General features: G+C 42.1%; 4 protein-coding genes across 4 annotated transcripts; 2 read left to right on the forward strand and 2 right to left on the reverse strand.

The window, feature by feature from the left end:
* The first annotated feature begins 2,361 nt into the window (after positions 1 to 2,361).
* On the forward strand, positions 2,362 to 5,436 carry LOC311017291 (tyrosinase-like). Its single transcript, XM_084015540.1, has 5 exons — positions 2,362 to 3,187; positions 3,269 to 3,476; positions 3,662 to 3,806; positions 4,629 to 4,849; positions 4,952 to 5,436. The coding sequence occupies exons 1-5, from the start codon at positions 2,408 to 2,410 to the stop codon at positions 4,984 to 4,986; spliced, it is 1,389 nt and encodes a 462-aa protein (XP_083871666.1). The 5' UTR covers positions 2,362 to 2,407; the 3' UTR covers positions 4,987 to 5,436.
* A 1,369-nt stretch (positions 5,437 to 6,805) lies between these two features.
* On the reverse strand, positions 6,806 to 8,832 carry txnl4b (thioredoxin-like 4B). The gene is made up of 3 exons (XM_084012154.1): positions 8,654 to 8,832; positions 8,413 to 8,564; positions 6,806 to 7,932 (listed from the first exon to the last, which is right to left on the reverse strand). Exons 1-3 carry the CDS (start codon positions 8,783 to 8,785, stop codon positions 7,767 to 7,769), a joined length of 450 nt encoding a protein of 149 aa, XP_083868280.1. The 5' UTR covers positions 8,786 to 8,832; the 3' UTR covers positions 6,806 to 7,766.
* Positions 8,833 to 9,107: 275 nt separating this feature from the next.
* On the forward strand, positions 9,108 to 10,951 carry trmt10c (tRNA methyltransferase 10C, mitochondrial RNase P subunit). Its single transcript, XM_084005798.1, has one exon. The coding sequence runs from the start codon at positions 9,335 to 9,337 to the stop codon at positions 10,886 to 10,888; it is 1,554 nt and encodes a 517-aa protein (XP_083861924.1). The 5' UTR covers positions 9,108 to 9,334; the 3' UTR covers positions 10,889 to 10,951.
* A 75-nt stretch (positions 10,952 to 11,026) lies between these two features.
* On the reverse strand, positions 11,027 to 16,018 carry blzf1 (basic leucine zipper nuclear factor 1). Its single transcript, XM_084004915.1, has 8 exons — positions 15,912 to 16,018; positions 15,537 to 15,620; positions 14,459 to 14,922; positions 13,895 to 14,094; positions 13,560 to 13,688; positions 12,384 to 12,603; positions 11,983 to 12,291; positions 11,027 to 11,921 (listed from the first exon to the last, which is right to left on the reverse strand). The coding sequence occupies exons 2-7, from the start codon at positions 15,553 to 15,555 to the stop codon at positions 12,106 to 12,108; spliced, it is 1,218 nt and encodes a 405-aa protein (XP_083861041.1). The 5' UTR covers positions 15,556 to 15,620; positions 15,912 to 16,018; the 3' UTR covers positions 11,027 to 11,921; positions 11,983 to 12,105.
* Between the last annotated feature and the right edge of the window lie 163 nt (positions 16,019 to 16,181).

Here is a 16,181-nt window from a genome sequence, read left to right on the forward strand (position 1 = left end):
GTATTAAATGATCTGCTTAATATTAAGGAATTATCAGACTCCTAAGCCAGCCTTAGCGAGAGAAGCCTGTCCCTATTCAGCTGGATAGTTTTGCTCTGAGTCTGTTTGTTTGGACTAAGTCTGTTTGCAGTCTGTCTGTTAGCTGTTTGATTGTTGGCAAGTTCAATTCTTTTGAAATTCTTCCATAATAAATTATTTCAAACTTGGTTAAAGGCAGATTAGGTCATTCTATTCAGAAACACTTTCGGTTATACAACTTGAAATCCTCATAACATACCGGTAACCATCAATACATCAAATGCTCTGACATAAAAAAAATAAAAAAAAATCTCATCTGTGGCCATGGCAGGACTGTAAAAACTTGTTGGGCCGATCTCAAGCACTCATTTGGCATTCTAGGGGAGCGGCTTTGAACAGAGGTCTGAACGAAGGGGGCGGGACTATTTCGGTTCAGCGATGCGTTCAAACTCAAAATCTCTGTGGTTTTTCCAAATGACCTATTCTGCCTTTAATACTTTTATTTCTAACAGGAGGTGATACACTCATTTCAACAACAACCCACAGTTCAACATGTCACACTTGCCCTCCCTAACTCAAAACAGAGTACATTAGTACAGCACCCCGATATTCCAAGAGACAGCTCAAGAGGGTCCGGTGCTAGCTATCAGCCAGGTCCAGAGCCAACGAGATCCAGTGCAGTGAGCTTGACGCTGATGTCAGTGCCTTGGACAAAGAAAAGGGTTTCTCAACTGACAAGGCTGGGAGGTAGGCCATGTCTCCTCGGCAACAGCTAGTGTATGTGTGTGGGTGTGCGTGGGTATGTGTATGTTTGTGTGCGTGAGTGTGTATGTCTCTGTGTATCTCTGTGTGTATATTTGTGGGGGTGGGAGGCTTGGGTTTCATGGTGTTCTTTGTTGTTCACATCTTTTTTCGTTTTTTTTTTGTTCGCTTTTATTTTCTGTGAGGCACTTTGTGTTACTTTTAAGTATGAAAAGTGCCATATAAATAAAGTTTGATTTGATTTGATTTGATTTGGAGGGTAAAAGAGCATGAAGAACTTATAATCAGGTGACGCAAAGTAGAGAAAAAGCAAGTGGAGCCAATTAGTGTGCACCACACAACAGAGAGAATGGCCAGAGACTTGAGATGGTGGCCCATAAGACCCAGAGATGGAAGGGAGGCCTACACACCTGAAGCCAACCAGACTCGATACGAGCCACCAGAAACATGGGGTGGATGAAGTGAAGTAAATAAAGCCAGATGGAGGTCAGCCTATCTTCGATTGGACCCCCTCCAGACTTTGTTACATGATGAGACTGCTGTTCACTCGTGATGAACAAATATGGACACGTGTGCAGACACTCACGTAATCTGTATGCACTGGACTTCAGCTCTCTGTACCTCCACCTACTGCTGTAACATAGTATGTCAAATGTCACAAGTGTAAGAAAATGTTAAAATGCAATTGACAAGAAAAGACTATGATGTTGATTTTTTATTTTTTTATTTTTTATTTATTTATTTTTTATTTATTTATTTATTATTCTTTGTTCTTTTTTACTTTCTATTTTTAATTTTATTATATTTTTATTTTTTTTAATTTTATTATTATTTATTTTTTTTTCTTTCTTTTCCCCCCTGGGTAATGGGGGCGGGACTAGATAAGCCTCAGCTTCTCCCGCTTTCCCTTTCGGCCATGTGTATTCATGTTTACTGTGTGAGCAAGATGTGTGATGATGACTTAATGTACATGCCCGAAATAAACAAATAAATAAATAAATAAATAAGAAGCTGAAAGTATGCACTTCAGTCGGGGAGTGAACTAACATCTTGAGGATGGCTACTTACTCCACTACACCAAGTTCACAACAGCATATCTGGCTGTCATCCATGACGTCCCATTGAAAATAATGTAGAAATCAGCATTCAAATTGACTCGACAAACCAAAGAGGAGATGAAAAGAGAAATCTGTAATGTTCCCCACCAGCCGACAGCCTCCAGTAGACCAGACCAGCTCACTGAGCTGAGCTCAGAACCTCAATCAGGACCAGCTTAAATCAAGGCAGATGGGAAAGAGTTGAAGAAGCTGAAAGCATTGATGTGTGCCAAGGGGTTCGGAGGGGAGATAAGTGAGGCTCTAGTTAAAAGTATCACTGGAGACAAAGATGCAAAAATGCTATGGCTAACCCATGCCCATTTTTCCTATTAACATTGTGGCAAACAACCCCATAGTGTGCAATGTCGCAATGTATCAGAGTGTCATTAATGCCAACCAACCCCATTCTCCCCTACTAGTTCAAATATTACATCATGAACGTCAAAGTACAAGGCCCTTGCAAGATTTACCTTTTAAAAGGAAGTGTAGCGGTCCTTAGTGTGCAGTGATTGGTCTCCATCTTCTCCAACATGCTGCTGTTGCTGCACTGGTTTTGGCTGGTCCTTTTGATGTATATGACGAGCCTCAGCGAGGTGGAGGCTCAGTTTCCACGTCCCTGTACAACACCAGAGGCTCTGGACTCCCGGTCCTGTTGCCCCATGTGGAATGGCTCTATTTGTGGTTCGAGCTCCAACAGAGGACAGTGTCTACCACACGCTATGCGACACCACCCAATACCATTGGACTACAGGGTGAGCTGGCCTCACTTCTTCTATGATACAGTGTGTGAATGCAACGGCAACTATGATGGATTTGACTGTAGTCAGTGCCTCCCAGGCTGGATCGGACCCCAATGTCAGGAAAAGCACTTCTTGAGGAGGAAGGAGATAACAGACTTGACCGATTCTGAGAGGCACACCTTCCTTTCAAGCCTGGATATTGCAAAACACAGTCACAGCACCAGATATGTGATCCTTACCAGCGATAATACATCAGTGGCCGGGAACTATGATTTTCACAACGCAACTGTCTATGATCTGTATGTATGGCTGCACTTCTACTCAGCAAAGAGCTACTATCACTCTGAAAACAATTCTGCACACAAGGGTCCTGCTTTTCCCTTCTGGCACCGAGTGTTTCTACTTTTTATTGAGAGAGAGATCAGGTATCTCACAGGGAACTTCGACTTCTACATTCCATATTGGGACTGGACCAGAACTGAACAGTGCAACATCTGCAACAACCAGTACTTTGGAGGAATTGGCGAAGATGGTCACATTGACAGTGCTTCCCCGTTTTCAAAGTGGAAGGTGAGATAACATTCTCACTATTTTCCCCTGCTTTGATATCCTCTAACTTGTGTTGTGCTATCCTCTGTGTTTTCTCCATAGACCATATGTCCGATTGAGGAAAGTCCTTCTGAAATCTGCCAGACTAATACGTCTGATCCTAACTATTTGATCCGCAAACCTGGACAAGATCGGATGTCTGCAAACCTGTCAACTGCTGAGGATGTGGAGGCTGTAATGTCAACAGCAAGTTATGACACCTCTCCATACAACAGGTCATGTAGGAATAGCTTCAGGAACAGGCTAGAAGGTAGATTATAACCTAATACATGTGTTATTTTCTGACTAAGAACCGGTCATTTTTACTTCCAATTGCTCCCACCAGAAATAATAACTCTACAACATAATGCAATAAAAGTAAATTGTAATATAAGGAGAAAACAAGGGGAATAAACTCACATTGAAATGTTAAAATGCTGTACTCTGTCCTCTCAGGGTTTGAGAACCCGAAAGACCCCAAGGAGGACGGAGGTAACCATCTGCACAACTTGGTCCACGACTACTTTGACGGGACCATGACTGTGGTGGCAATTGCAGCTAATGACCCCATATTCATGGTACATCACAGCTACATAGACAAGTAGGTCATGCCATTTTAATTCTTGATCAAATTCTTATTTAAAGATAGGTTCAAGGTCTATTTGAAAACAGAACTGACAATGGACACTGAAAGGTTTATTGGCAGATGTGGAGTACTCTACTCACTGCTTTAGTGAACTTTTCAGATTACTATTTTCCATGCCCTTCCTGTCCAGTGAAAACTTTGAAGGCCTTTCTCCAAATCTGTTGTAATTGTGTTCCATGTCCATAATGGCCACAATGAGATTCCAATCCAGTTCTTTCCTTGGGGAGCTACAGCAGGGGGACAGTAACACAAAGCATGCATATTATTATTACTTTAACTGAAAGAAAGCCACTTAATTTGTATTCCTCACACTGCTAAAGCCTCACATAGCTTAATTATTATTATTATTTATTTTATTTTTTTACAAAAAAAGGACTGTGGATGTTGTCCCCATCACATTTATATTGAAACGAATGTGCACCTAGAAGGAAGCTGTCTTTGTTTCGGTGCATAACCATTAATGCAATGCAAGAGACGCAATATTCTATCCAATAAAATAAAATAAAAAATACAATAGACAATATGAAAAATACATAGTAAAAAACATTTTTAAATTGGAAGAGCTGTACAGTTATTCTGCAGGATGTGATCTCAAAGTTGGTTTGGAAAGAAGTAATGATTAAAAGAACAAATACTGTTTCAATGTATGTTTGTTAAAAGACAACTTTTTTAAAAATGTGAAGCTATCCTTTAATCTTTGAAAGAAAATAGATATAATTTTCATTGGCAATATTAAGATTTTTATACTATTCTCTATGCTGTGTATATTGGAATCAGGCTTCTCAAGATTTGGTTGCGGGAACACCCAAATGCGTCCTACCCTGAAGATGACCTGGTGTTTCCAGCCCAGAGAGCGAAGGCCAACATGGCCCCCTTCTTCCCTCTACGCACCAATGACTACTGGTTTAGCAGGGACACTGAGAGCCTGGGTTACACGTTTATTGAGCACACGGTCCCTCTTAGTAGAGCCTGGACAAGCAGAAAAAGACAGCCTGCAGGTAGAGATGATTGTGACATGAATACACATTCCACATTATTAGAGTTTCTAGGAATCTACAGATTCATGATTTACAGATGATTTCTTCTGTCTTTGAATGCAGCTCCAATGCAGACCCATTTCTGCAGTACGGATTAACGAGAGGAACGGAAACATCAACAAATCATCAGCAGGTGATGCTGCCTCTTATGGCAGTAGGGCGAAGAGACAACGTGAAGTCAACTGTAAATGTGGAAACGCCTTTCGATTTAAAGGGATGGTGAATGAGATGCAGAGTACAGATGAAGCTGAGGCCATGCCCATGACAGCAAATTTATATCAGCAGAGCTTCAGATAAGTTAGCTTGGAGTTTTATAATCAAAGGCTCTAACTAAGACTTATTTCATTATTAATTTATCTTGTGATTTATTTTATTGATTATTGCATCAATTGTTGAGAAATAACACTCAGTTGCCAGTTTTATTAAAACTGATGTTGTTGGGGGCAATCTAAGAATGGCTCGGATAACCTGAAAAAAATTGGGAAATATACATATAATTATTTTTCATTTATCAAAAAAATGTCCTGTAAATCAGAACTTTAATAAAGCCTATTACATTGCATGTACTTGTCATATCCTAAAGTTAAACTATAAAATGTGTATGTGCACTTCAGCCCTCGAGGTTCGTCATTTGCCTTCTATATATCAGTAAACTTTTGACATGAAGATTTGTATTTATCAGACAATTACAACATGTTTAAATGACTACACAATACAGTTATTACATTATGCAAAGTCTTTACGTTATTAGTTGCTACAATCAATATTGGTGGACTGCACCCTTCAGGTTGGGAGTGAGTCACTGAGGGCAAAGTGGATGGTGAGATGGACAGGCGGTTTGGTGCGGCGGCAGCAGTGATGCAGGTGTTTTACCGGACCGCTGTGGTGGAGAAGGAGTCGGAAGACAAAGCTCTCGATTTACCAGTCCATCTATGTTCCAACCCTTATGGTCATGTTTTTAGGGTAGTGACCGGCTGAAATGATCTTCCTCTGCAGGGTTGTGAGGCTCAGAGTAGAGCCAAAAGGAGGACACTGTTGAAGATTTCACCCTCCTGAACCGAAGACTTTCTCATTTCCTTCTGGTTTGGGCTTTTCAGCGGGGGGCGTAGCTTGTCTGGTTGTGAGTCAGGAGTCACAATCCCAGGAACCTCTTTGTCTTCTTGTAGTTTCTCATTCTTGCCCACTCTATTCCGTGGAAAAAAATGGTGTCTCCCTACTTTCTCCTTATTTCCTAGGTATGTCAATTCACCTTGATTCTCAGATTCCTTCTGTCATTTTATTTTCAAATGTTTCTGTTTGTCTACTCGTGAATCTGTCTTACATTGCTATAACTTTGACCACTATTGTAATCATATTTATGCACAGCACATGGTGATAGTCACTTCCTATTGTTCCCATGCCTTCCACCCACTCACATCACAATCTGTTGCATGTCATCCAGTCTCTGAAAAGCCCAGCATATGTCAATCTAAGGATTCAAAGTATGTATGTTATCTATTAGCATATAGTATCAGCATTGAGCCTTTCGTCTAATCATATCATCTCTATTTGGACAAAATACAGCAAACACAAGACGCCGCAACAGAGGAGAAACACATAGAGGTGAGTCGTATGTATCTGATGCCTTTGTCTTTGAATGCAGTTTGATAACAGGTCCCTCTCAGTCTAGATTAAAGAGAGGGACGGGTCTCCATCAGAGGGGAGAAGAAACAGCTTGGAGTCAACTGTACATGTAAACCTGTAGATCGAAAGGAATGGAAAGCGAATCAGATGCAGATCATAGATGAAGCTAATCCTCAAGAGTCTATCGGCCATCAACCAATGGCAGCTACTTTAAATCAGCACAGCTTCAGATTTAGTTAAACCAGGTGTTATATAATCCAGGGCTGCAACTAAAATGTATTATCATGAATGATGCAAGATAGAACAGTTTATTATAAAAACAGAGCATGAACATTGGATAAATTAATTATATTTCTCTTTTCCATAGGAAACATCAAGATGATTGCCTATTCACACAACGTAAAAAAAATAGTATCAGAACCTCATTTTTCAAAATGCATCTTCTCTATCAAACATGAGACAGAGAACGTGAGAAAGCCTAAAACAAAATGGGGAAATTATGGAAATACAAAATATTTTTACATTGATAAAAAAAAAGTCCTGCTGTTCAATTGACCATGGGAACTTTCGCAAAGCCCATCACATTGTGTATTCTTGTCATATCTTAAAGTTACTCTGAGGAACATTTAACCAGTTAAGAATCGGTCTCAATATACAACTGATGTCTCTATATGACCTATAAAAGCAAACAAGACCTTGTCATCGGTTCCCCCGGCTCATATTCTGTACAAAATCAGAGAAAATCATGCAAGTTCACCAAAAACTCCTTCTGCTCAGACTCCAGGAGGTGGGGGGTTCCACACCTGGCAGTGGCACCTCTTCCTTCGCCCAGGAGCAGAGCTTCGGTACATCGACACCACAATGCTGAAGACCCAGGCCGTATTGCTGGGCCAGCTGGAGGAAAGTGAGGAACGGGAGATCCAGAACCAGGATGGCATAGGCCAGACCCTGTCGGACCCTGCTGCAGATTTTCTAACGGGGCAATCTGGTGCTCGAAAAAAATTCGAATTCTATACAAAGGGACTGCCAAAATCAACACAAAAATAAAGTTCCTCGTCAGCTTTTCAGTCTTTCCAACCTAGTATTGTATTCTATACTAGCTTCCATATGAAAAATGAACATGAGACGCTTAAATATCAAAACTTCAAAAATCAAATCTACTTTTTCTTTTTTTCCGTTAATCAACCAGACGTGGTTGATGCCACTCAACAAGAAACTAATGTGATCATAAGGACACACAGTGGTGGTGTTGGTTTTAAATCCCATGATAGAGGAGATCATATTTGGGAATATTTTGACGATCTATGGGACTCTGGACAATCATCTTCCCACGCATGGCTCCTCTGTATATGACCTCAATCAGATCCATGAAATCTTGTTTGGTCTTGAAGCTGCCGACAAACTTGGTGTGATCTGGGGAGCTGAGAGAGAAGATAAGGTCAACCAGACACTTTTAAAAAAAAATCACAATGGTAAATGTGCAAAAGTCAGCTTCTCAAACATAAATATTTCCTGCTTTTCTCAATAGCATTGGCACGTGAATGTTGGCTCTTGGTACCTATGATTGCCATACTACAACTTAAAGACCACATCATTAATCCATTATTTATAGAGCTGTAATGATAAGTGTTTAGTCAAGCAACAGAAAATTAAACTACACCTATTTTGATCATCAGTTTTAAGTATTTTTCTGCAAAGAAATTAAGAGGAATATAGTTTCAGCTTAAAGGAATATCAATTGAATATTTTGGGACTGATGATTGGGCAATAAAATACATTTGAAGATGTCAACGAGCTATTTATCATTTTTTACCAATTCCTGACATTATATACACCAAACGAGTACTAGACTGGAGAAAGTTGTCAGGCAATTACAAACTCAGTAACCTTTATTCACTCACCCATAATCCACTTTCATGTGCTGTCCGTTGAAAAAGAAAACAGTGGAGGGGATGTAACTGATGTCAAAGTATCGTGTGTAGATGGGAGCTTTATCCACGTCGACGATGTAGATGGACGCCATGTTGCTCAAGTCATGGGCCGTTTTTGACAGCTAGGATGGATATAAATGGACAAATGAGCAAAAATAGTGACAGTAACACTGAGCAGTAGCTTGACGACTTGCATTGACGCGACTCTTACAATCTCATCGAGCTGGAGACAAACCGAGTCCTCGTCTCTCCCAAATCTCAGAACCACCACTTTTTCTGCGACGCCTTTGATAACTTCATCTATATCTTTTTTGCAAGCTAATTTGGCCAAAAACAAACTCATTTTCGAGGCTAAAACGTTAGCTTCCCGTGTTGCGTACACAGCAGGAAACTACGTCATTACTGCTGTACGACACTGTAAAACATCCGGCTGGAAACTACATGCGATTTACGTTCGTGGAAAGTTATTATTATAACATATGTGACCTGTCATTGAGAGTTATATGCAGTGATAGCAAGCGATGGTAGAATCGTCCTGGCTTAAACATGTTGTTGTGGTCAGCGACGTTGGATAGACATTCTAGACCAGACTGTATCTTGCCCCGTAGCGCCATTTCACTACGACACGTTATGGTGTGACACCGTTTAAACAACGTGACCTTTCTCTCTTGATATCTCACATGAATGAGCGCCGTGACAAGCGGACAACTTCGAGAGTATTTCGGACACAAGATGTTACGTTTTTGTGACGACGGGAAAACGGAGAGAGCCGCGGTGATACCTTTGGTTCCGTTTACGTTGTAGAAGACACCGTGGAAGTCCAGCAGTGAACGTCTCCTGTTCCTCCTTTTAGTACTTCTCACACAACTGCAGTTGGATATATTTTATCGTGATGTTACGCCTCTTCGCTAACCAGGGTTTTTATGAGCTCTGGAAAGGCGGTTGTTTTGTTGCATCCCGTGTTACCAAGACGCAAGTCGCAGGTTTCCTCTCAGTCCGCAGCGCCGCTCATCCCCGACTACACACCCCTGCATGCCACTTCAATACTGGGACCCCAGTAGGGAAAGATGCCCCCCAGACGAAAAGAGACAAATCCGATGAAATGCACACACTGGATCTGGACAAATGGAAATCTGTAATGAGAGCCCAAGCGGCATCAGAAGAGAAACAGCAAGTCAGTGATGAAGAGGAAATGAGTGATGATGAGGAACCAGGAGGTGATTTAAAGGACAGTTCTTCCCTGGAGGCAACTCGGGATCTGGTTGCAATGTGGCGGCACGCTGGGAAGCTTGTACCTCAAGAGATGACGGATGAAGAGGTTCAGACGCTGGCACAGCTCGCTACCAAGTCCTCCAGGAAGAAGTACCTGAAGTACCTGGCCATCAAGGAGGGCCACAAACGGGCCCGCAAGGAGAAGCAGCAGCAGAGAAACGCAGAGAGGGAAGCCTCAATGGAGCAGAGAAGAGGACTGGACGGTGATGCAGAGGAAGAGGGAGCACCTGAACTTAAAAACACATTGTTCCTCCAGTTCTGGGGCCGCTCCCTGGACAAGCACCTGGCCTGGAAGAGTGCCCAGGCCATGCTGTTCGGTCAGCCACTGGTGTTCGACATGAGCTATGAGTCCAATATGGCCAGGCGGGAGTTAGAGAACACAGTGTCCCAGCTGATGGAGGTGGAAGGGTGGAATCGGCGTGCCACCGAGCCCTTCCACCTCCACTTTTGCAACCTGCAGCCAGGCGGAGGCTACCAGAAGGAGTTGGTCAAACGATACGGTGCAGAGGCCTGGGACCGCCTGTTGGTCACCAGCACTGACCAGCAGCATGTGGATCGGTTTCCCCGCGAACAGCTGGTATACCTCACAGCAGACTCCCCCAATGTCCTCCGCTCGTATGACCACTCCAAGGTCTACATCATTGGAGCTCTAGTGGACCGGTCGATCCAGTCAGGCTTGTCGATGGCCAATGCCAAGCGTCTGAATCTGGCCACAGCCCGTTTACCACTTGATGAGTTCCTCCACTGGGAGATGGGAGCCAAAAATCTGACTCTTGACCAGATGATCCGCATCATGCTAACTCTCAAGGAGACGGGGAAATGGGAAGAGGCCTTTGAGTTTGTGCCAAAGAGGAAGTATGATGGCTTCCACCAACAACATGCACAGAAAGATGTAACCAATAACAGAGTCAGGGGAGTCACAAATCATGGCCCAAGACAGGATGGCAACAGGCCGCTAAGACCAGGAGACAGACATAGTGAGAGGACATCTAAAAATGAGGGTCGAAGTCTTTATAAGCCCCGTAAAGAGTCTGAGTTTAGTAGTAGAGGCAGCATGGCTGGGCTGCCCAGTGTCGGTGAAAACAAAACAACCAGAGTACGGACATCATTTAAGAGCAGCATGGAGGGAAAAAAAGGTGCAGGCAAAGGCAAGATGTGGTGGGACGACGAGTGAAGTCAACAAAGATTTGGATAAAATGAACATTATTGTTTACAAGTGCTGTATGTGGAGGGAATAACGTGCGTACTGCATTTTTTTACCCCCCACTCAGTTCCAATGCAGTGTGATAAACAAAAGGACAATACATTAAAAAATGAAAAACAAACTACTTTGGTCTTTATTTTAGTCCGACATGGAAAACAACATTTTTACAGTGTGGTTTCACTGTAAATCATACCATCAACATCAATGCACTTTTCCATACAGATGAAATGAACCTAAATATAATACAGCTCGGTTTTACAAAAATGCATGTGCAATATATTACTAATTTCATAGTAGTGTATTCAGAGATAAAAAAAAATCTTTAAATACTTTTTAAATAATGAATAACTAGACATCACCCAAAAATGAATGACATGATTCAATAGAAACAAATCAGTGGATCTTTTTTTTATGCTGCATCAAAATTCATCTTTGTAACACCAAAAAAGTGAAACCCTGCATGTTTGTGTACAGTAAGTATTGTAGTAGTACCGTCAAAAAACATCCAAAATATTGAACACTTTGCAGCATGCAAAATGATAGCACCATCATACCGAGAAATTGGGGACACCTGCAGTATAAGAGTCACCATTACTTTTGTTATTATACATTATCCGTTACTCAACTTCCTGGAGGATCTTCCTACAACAGGCTCACAGACTGTATTACTGCCTGTTTGCATACCGATTTACTAGATTATGTAAATAAAACCTAAATCACACTTCAAAGATTCAAGTATGAATAAGCAGACACCCTAACCGTCTGTTCACCATGTAACACTCATCATCTCGACCTCATCCCAGCAGAAATACAGCATTTTCCATAGTTCAAACCAGGCAGTAACGGCCCTGAAATGCATTGTTTTCATCACTTTCACATCATGAGCCCCGAAAGAACAACTCCACTTTCATATTTAGCTTTTTCCTCCCCCCAAGTTAAATAGCAAAAATAAACAGATACAAATTTAAAAACATCTAAACTTGCAGAAATCCAACTATCAGAGCTGCGACACAACAATGGGAAGCAAAAGACTGATAGAGAAACCGCCTGCTGGAGCAGCCAACTTTTGGTGTTGACTGAAAAAAGTCACTTAACACAAAGCAGAAATTGTATAGATGTCAGTCATTCAAAATCAGCTCTGATGCTGCATTGGTGTCAGATGAGGACGCTTTGTTGCCCTTTGACCCCTACAGCACCAGGATGTCTCCAGTGCAGCGCTCGCAACAGTTAAAAGTGATGTTTTCATAGCGGGTGTATGGGTGAAACCTGCCAATGCTCTTCTTATTGCAGAGAAAGCTTGAGGGGGTAGAGACACTTAGCGGAGCGTCTGCATCGTTTTCCGAACAGGAAATCGGATCTAAAATCTTCAGCACCTAATATAGAAAACAGAAACATTTGTGAAGGTCTCGATTTCATGATAAATGTCAGAAACAGTCAGATTTGTACGAGGATATGGAGCTGGTACCTTTTCGGCCATCTTCTCAGCCGGAGTGCTGATGAGCTGTTCAGCCGCTGCACTGCTGCTCTTCACCATGCTGCTGCTGTTTCCCAACAGGTGGGAGTTGATGGCGTCTGCTAGCTTGTGATTGGCTGCAGCCAGCTCTCCTGTGCTAAGGGGCTGTGCACTGGGGTAGTACGTCTGCTGTCTGCCCCACTGCAGAGACACCAGGAGCTGCTCGAGCAATCTGACAAGTGGGAACAAAAGCAACGTCAGGACACAGACTCTATCATCACAACGGTATTCACAAACCCCGGAAGGGTCTTTACCTTTGGCCCTGAATTGTACCCGACTGGCAAGCCAACAACCGCTGGCATGCACACTTAAGTGTTTGTGGCTCACTTCTGAACCTTGAGCCTTATGTTCAAAATGATTGTTATCTTTGACACAGCATGTCATTCTCATACAGCTATCTCTGAACGTTGTGCACTATATCTCATCTATCGTTATACAGTGGGATATGCAGGATCCTTCTTGCTCCGCAGATTCGTTGACTTTTCCTTCAAAAAGCAGACTCTTAACACGCATCTCCAAGTGAAATGGAATGTATTAAAAATCATAATTTCTAATATTAAATGTACCTTTGTGTTACATGAGTAACTTATTTTTAATTCGGTAAAATTAAATTATGAATGGGACAAATGTTTCAAAATTAAAATATATTCAGCCAACATGGACAAACAAAAGCTCTATACCCATCTACTGTCTGCAAATTTGGGAATGTAGAAAAATAAGTAAGGGCTGATATATTTCATTCCAAATTAACATGAAACTGTTTGTCAAGGTTCCCACTACAAAGCTGTGCCGGTTGTTTGCTTTGTTTGTTAGTAATCAGTTAAACAAATATGGGTCTACATACAGCAAAAGTAGAAACCCACCTTGTATGTTTTTAACACACATTTCAATAGCATATTTTAACAAATGCACCGAACACGGAGAGAAGAGTGCTTGTATAAAGAAAAAGTGGAGAAACAACTTCATTTATCTGGTGGCTAGAGCAACATTAGAATGCAGGCTGTCCTAGAACATTACATTTCACAGAATGTGTGTGTCCTTTCTTTTCCTCATCAGGATTTTAAAGTTGTGAGCCATTATAAAGGACAGTTCACGTAATTGAGTAAGTATGGATATACTGTACGTTACCTGTGAGTGAGCACCATGTCGTTGGAGAACTCTTCTCTCTCTAACAGCAGGTCCTGAATCGCTCCTTGTGCCTCTCGGGTCTGTCTCTGCAAAGCTGCTCTGGCATTCGTCAACTCCTCTGCCATCACTCTGAAGAGACAACATTTATTGGAGTGTTTATTCAACAGCATTATGTTATTTGTCACCTCATATTGATCCTTGCAGAAGAATACTGTTATCAATTATCTAAATTTAATTTGTCCTCCTCCAGCAGGAGAGCATCTCCCTCCATCATTTCCTTTTAATGTCCAAACATTTCTATTTGTCACACAAGTTTTAGTTTGGCCCTTTCAAACCTGCTGGCCAGGAACTTGCTCCTCCAAACATCACACTGGATACTCATTCGTTCCAGCTGCTCTGCGGTGTGTGCCAGACATCGGCCGAGAGCCTCATTCTCCAGAATGAGCTGGTTCTTCTCCCGGGACAAACGCTCAAAGTGGTACTGAAGGTCGTCACCCACCGACGCCACCAGCAGCTTCTTTAGCTCACGGTTAACCTGGTACACGGAAATTAAATAAAGTTACCCAATTCCTCTTACAGCTGAAGATCATCCTCAGGAAATTCACTTTTTCCTTTATATTCACGTGAAAGCACTTCATCATTGAAAAGATCAAAGAAAAATACAGTCATCTCATTTCTAGGTCCAATCAAGAGACAATAAGGAACCTCATATTAATATGGAATTATACATTTTTTTAAATGACATGATACATTGAAATATATTGATAATGTTACTGATTACTGTACTGTTCCACATATCTATACTTTCAGCATTTTGATACAGGAAACAATTATAAACCTGACACACCTAGTATGTCTTAAATCTATATATAATGCATCCGTTTCATTTGGGGCCTTACCTCCGTCTGCACACGGAGCTGATTGGAAAGGCCTTCCTTGTCCTGCAGCAGCCTGCGTTCAGAGTTCTGCAGCTTCTCCAGCTGCCCTCTCCAGTCCTCCACCAGAGGCAGCGGAGGAGAGCCCCACTCCTCAGCCTGCTGCCCAGCCTCCCCTTTACCCTCAGCAGGTTTTGTACGGGTGCAGCGGCTAATAGCAGCACGGGGGATGATGATCCTCACAGCCTCCACCTCTGTGCAGGCCTCTCGACTCACCTTTCCCAAGTGGAGTACCCCGAGAGGCTGAGGAGCCACAGGGGGGGCAGGGTGAATAGATTTGGGGCTGTGTTTTGGGCTAGCCACCTTCAGGAGGGGAACTGCAGAGGGACTGGGTGGCAGTGCATCCGTGTTTACCTCCAGGATGGCTGTGGGCGGTTTTTCAGTTTCCATGCCATCGCCAGCTCCTCGGACAGGCACACGGGCACAGCCTGGAAGAAATAAGTAAAGCCAAGTTCACATGATGCGATATACACTGTGCAAAAGAAATTGCATCTACTTAATTTCCAGTTCACACCATCTTTTCCAGACAACCGGATTAATGTTTTCTTTAAAATTGATTGTAATATTTGTGACATGTAACCTGATTAAAAGTGTGGCTTCTTATGTTAAATGAAAAGGGAGTTGGTAGAAAAAACAACAACATTATTATTATATTCCTAGTAAGTAAGTAAGGACAAAATGGTGGATTTGGTATTTGGAACAAGCATCAATTACACTTCAAATAAGACCTGGACATAAACTAAAAAAGATACTGATCACTTAAGATGCTCTTTGATCAAGGTATACTTTTGCTCTTTGGACGATTGGGCTAAACAGACCAACTATAAACGATGGATAAGAAGAAACAGTTCCCTGCGTGTTAACATGGAATGTGGCTACCAAACAGTAAACACAATGAAAACATAGGAATTACCAAGGATCGTTAACAAGAGCGGTCTCAGGGATGACAATTCATAACTATGTTGAAACTGAGTGAACTGGAAGGGAATTGTTCGTGAAACGTAAATATGGAGATTTAATCAAAAACAATGCATAAAGTTACCTCTCACGGCAGCAGTCATGGTGGAGGTGCTGTTAGCTGAGAAGGAAGTCTGTAGTCCAGGTGAAACCCAGGTGACTCTTTGTCCTGTGACAATAAACAAATGGTCAAATAACTTTGTTGTTATCAGATGCAGCAGTTAGCGTTTGTGACGGCGGTCAGAAAAGGCCGCTAGTCAAAAGTCAGGGTTAACAGCTGAGCTACTGATAACGTTACACGACAACGGTAGCTAACTTTTCTGGTAAGCTAGCTTGCTAACATTAGCGTTTTAACAAAGGACAGTTAACGGGAAGTTTAAGTTGTTAAAGTAACGATAACGCTATCATGATAGTTGCTAGTTACACGGAAAACACGTCTGGGTATTGTTCGATAACATACCAGCAGTAACAATGGATCTTTCCTCTTCTATGAAATCGTTTGAGCACAGCCGCAAGCCGTTTAATTTTTCACCGGACACAGTTGGCCTATCCGGAACTTGTACCGGGGTGTTTTTCGCCCTCTTGTTTGTTTGTCAGGCAACATGTCCTGCCGACAACAACGTCTTCTTGCAAACTCATGCAGCAGGGAGCCAACTATTTGACAATGTGAACAGATCAATACCCCCACATTGTTCGTCTGACATTTACCCTGACACTCTTGGACACTATC

Source organism: Eutrigla gurnardus (genome assembly GCF_963514095.1).
Source record: "Eutrigla gurnardus genome assembly, chromosome: 1".
Lineage (NCBI taxonomy): Eukaryota > Metazoa > Chordata > Actinopteri > Perciformes > Triglidae > Eutrigla > Eutrigla gurnardus.

What these genes read in the sequence shown, in the direction of transcription:
- txnl4b (XM_084012154.1), bottom strand. Translation starts at nt 8,785, where the DNA reads ATGAGTTTGTTTTTGGCCAAATTAGCTTGCAAAAAAGATATAGATGAA. An exon ending in GTCTCCAGCTCGATGAGATT is followed by an intron (nt 8,565 to 8,653) that starts GTAAGAGTCGCG and finishes TATCCATCCTAG; the next exon opens with CTGTCAAAAACGGCCCATGA. An exon ending in CACATGAAAGTGGATTATGG is followed by an intron (nt 7,933 to 8,412) that starts GTGAGTGAATAA and finishes CTTCTCTCTCAG; the next exon opens with CTCCCCAGATCACACCAAGT.
- blzf1 (XM_084004915.1), bottom strand. An exon ending in AGCAAGTTCCTGGCCAGCAG is followed by an intron (nt 13,689 to 13,894) that starts GTTTGAAAGGGC and finishes TTGTCTCTTCAG; the next exon opens with AGTGATGGCAGAGGAGTTGA. An exon ending in CTGAGAAGATGGCCGAAAAG is followed by an intron (nt 12,292 to 12,383) that starts GTACCAGCTCCA and finishes TTTCTATATTAG; the next exon opens with GTGCTGAAGATTTTAGATCC.
- trmt10c (XM_084005798.1), top strand. Translation starts at nt 9,335, where the DNA reads ATGTTACGCCTCTTCGCTAACCAGGGTTTTTATGAGCTCTGGAAAGGC.
- LOC311017291 (XM_084015540.1), top strand. Translation starts at nt 2,408, where the DNA reads ATGCTGCTGTTGCTGCACTGGTTTTGGCTGGTCCTTTTGATGTATATG. An exon ending in CTTCAGGAACAGGCTAGAAG is followed by an intron (nt 3,477 to 3,661) that starts GTAGATTATAAC and finishes CTGTCCTCTCAG; the next exon opens with GGTTTGAGAACCCGAAAGAC. An exon ending in CAGAAAAAGACAGCCTGCAG is followed by an intron (nt 4,850 to 4,951) that starts GTAGAGATGATT and finishes CTTTGAATGCAG; the next exon opens with CTCCAATGCAGACCCATTTC.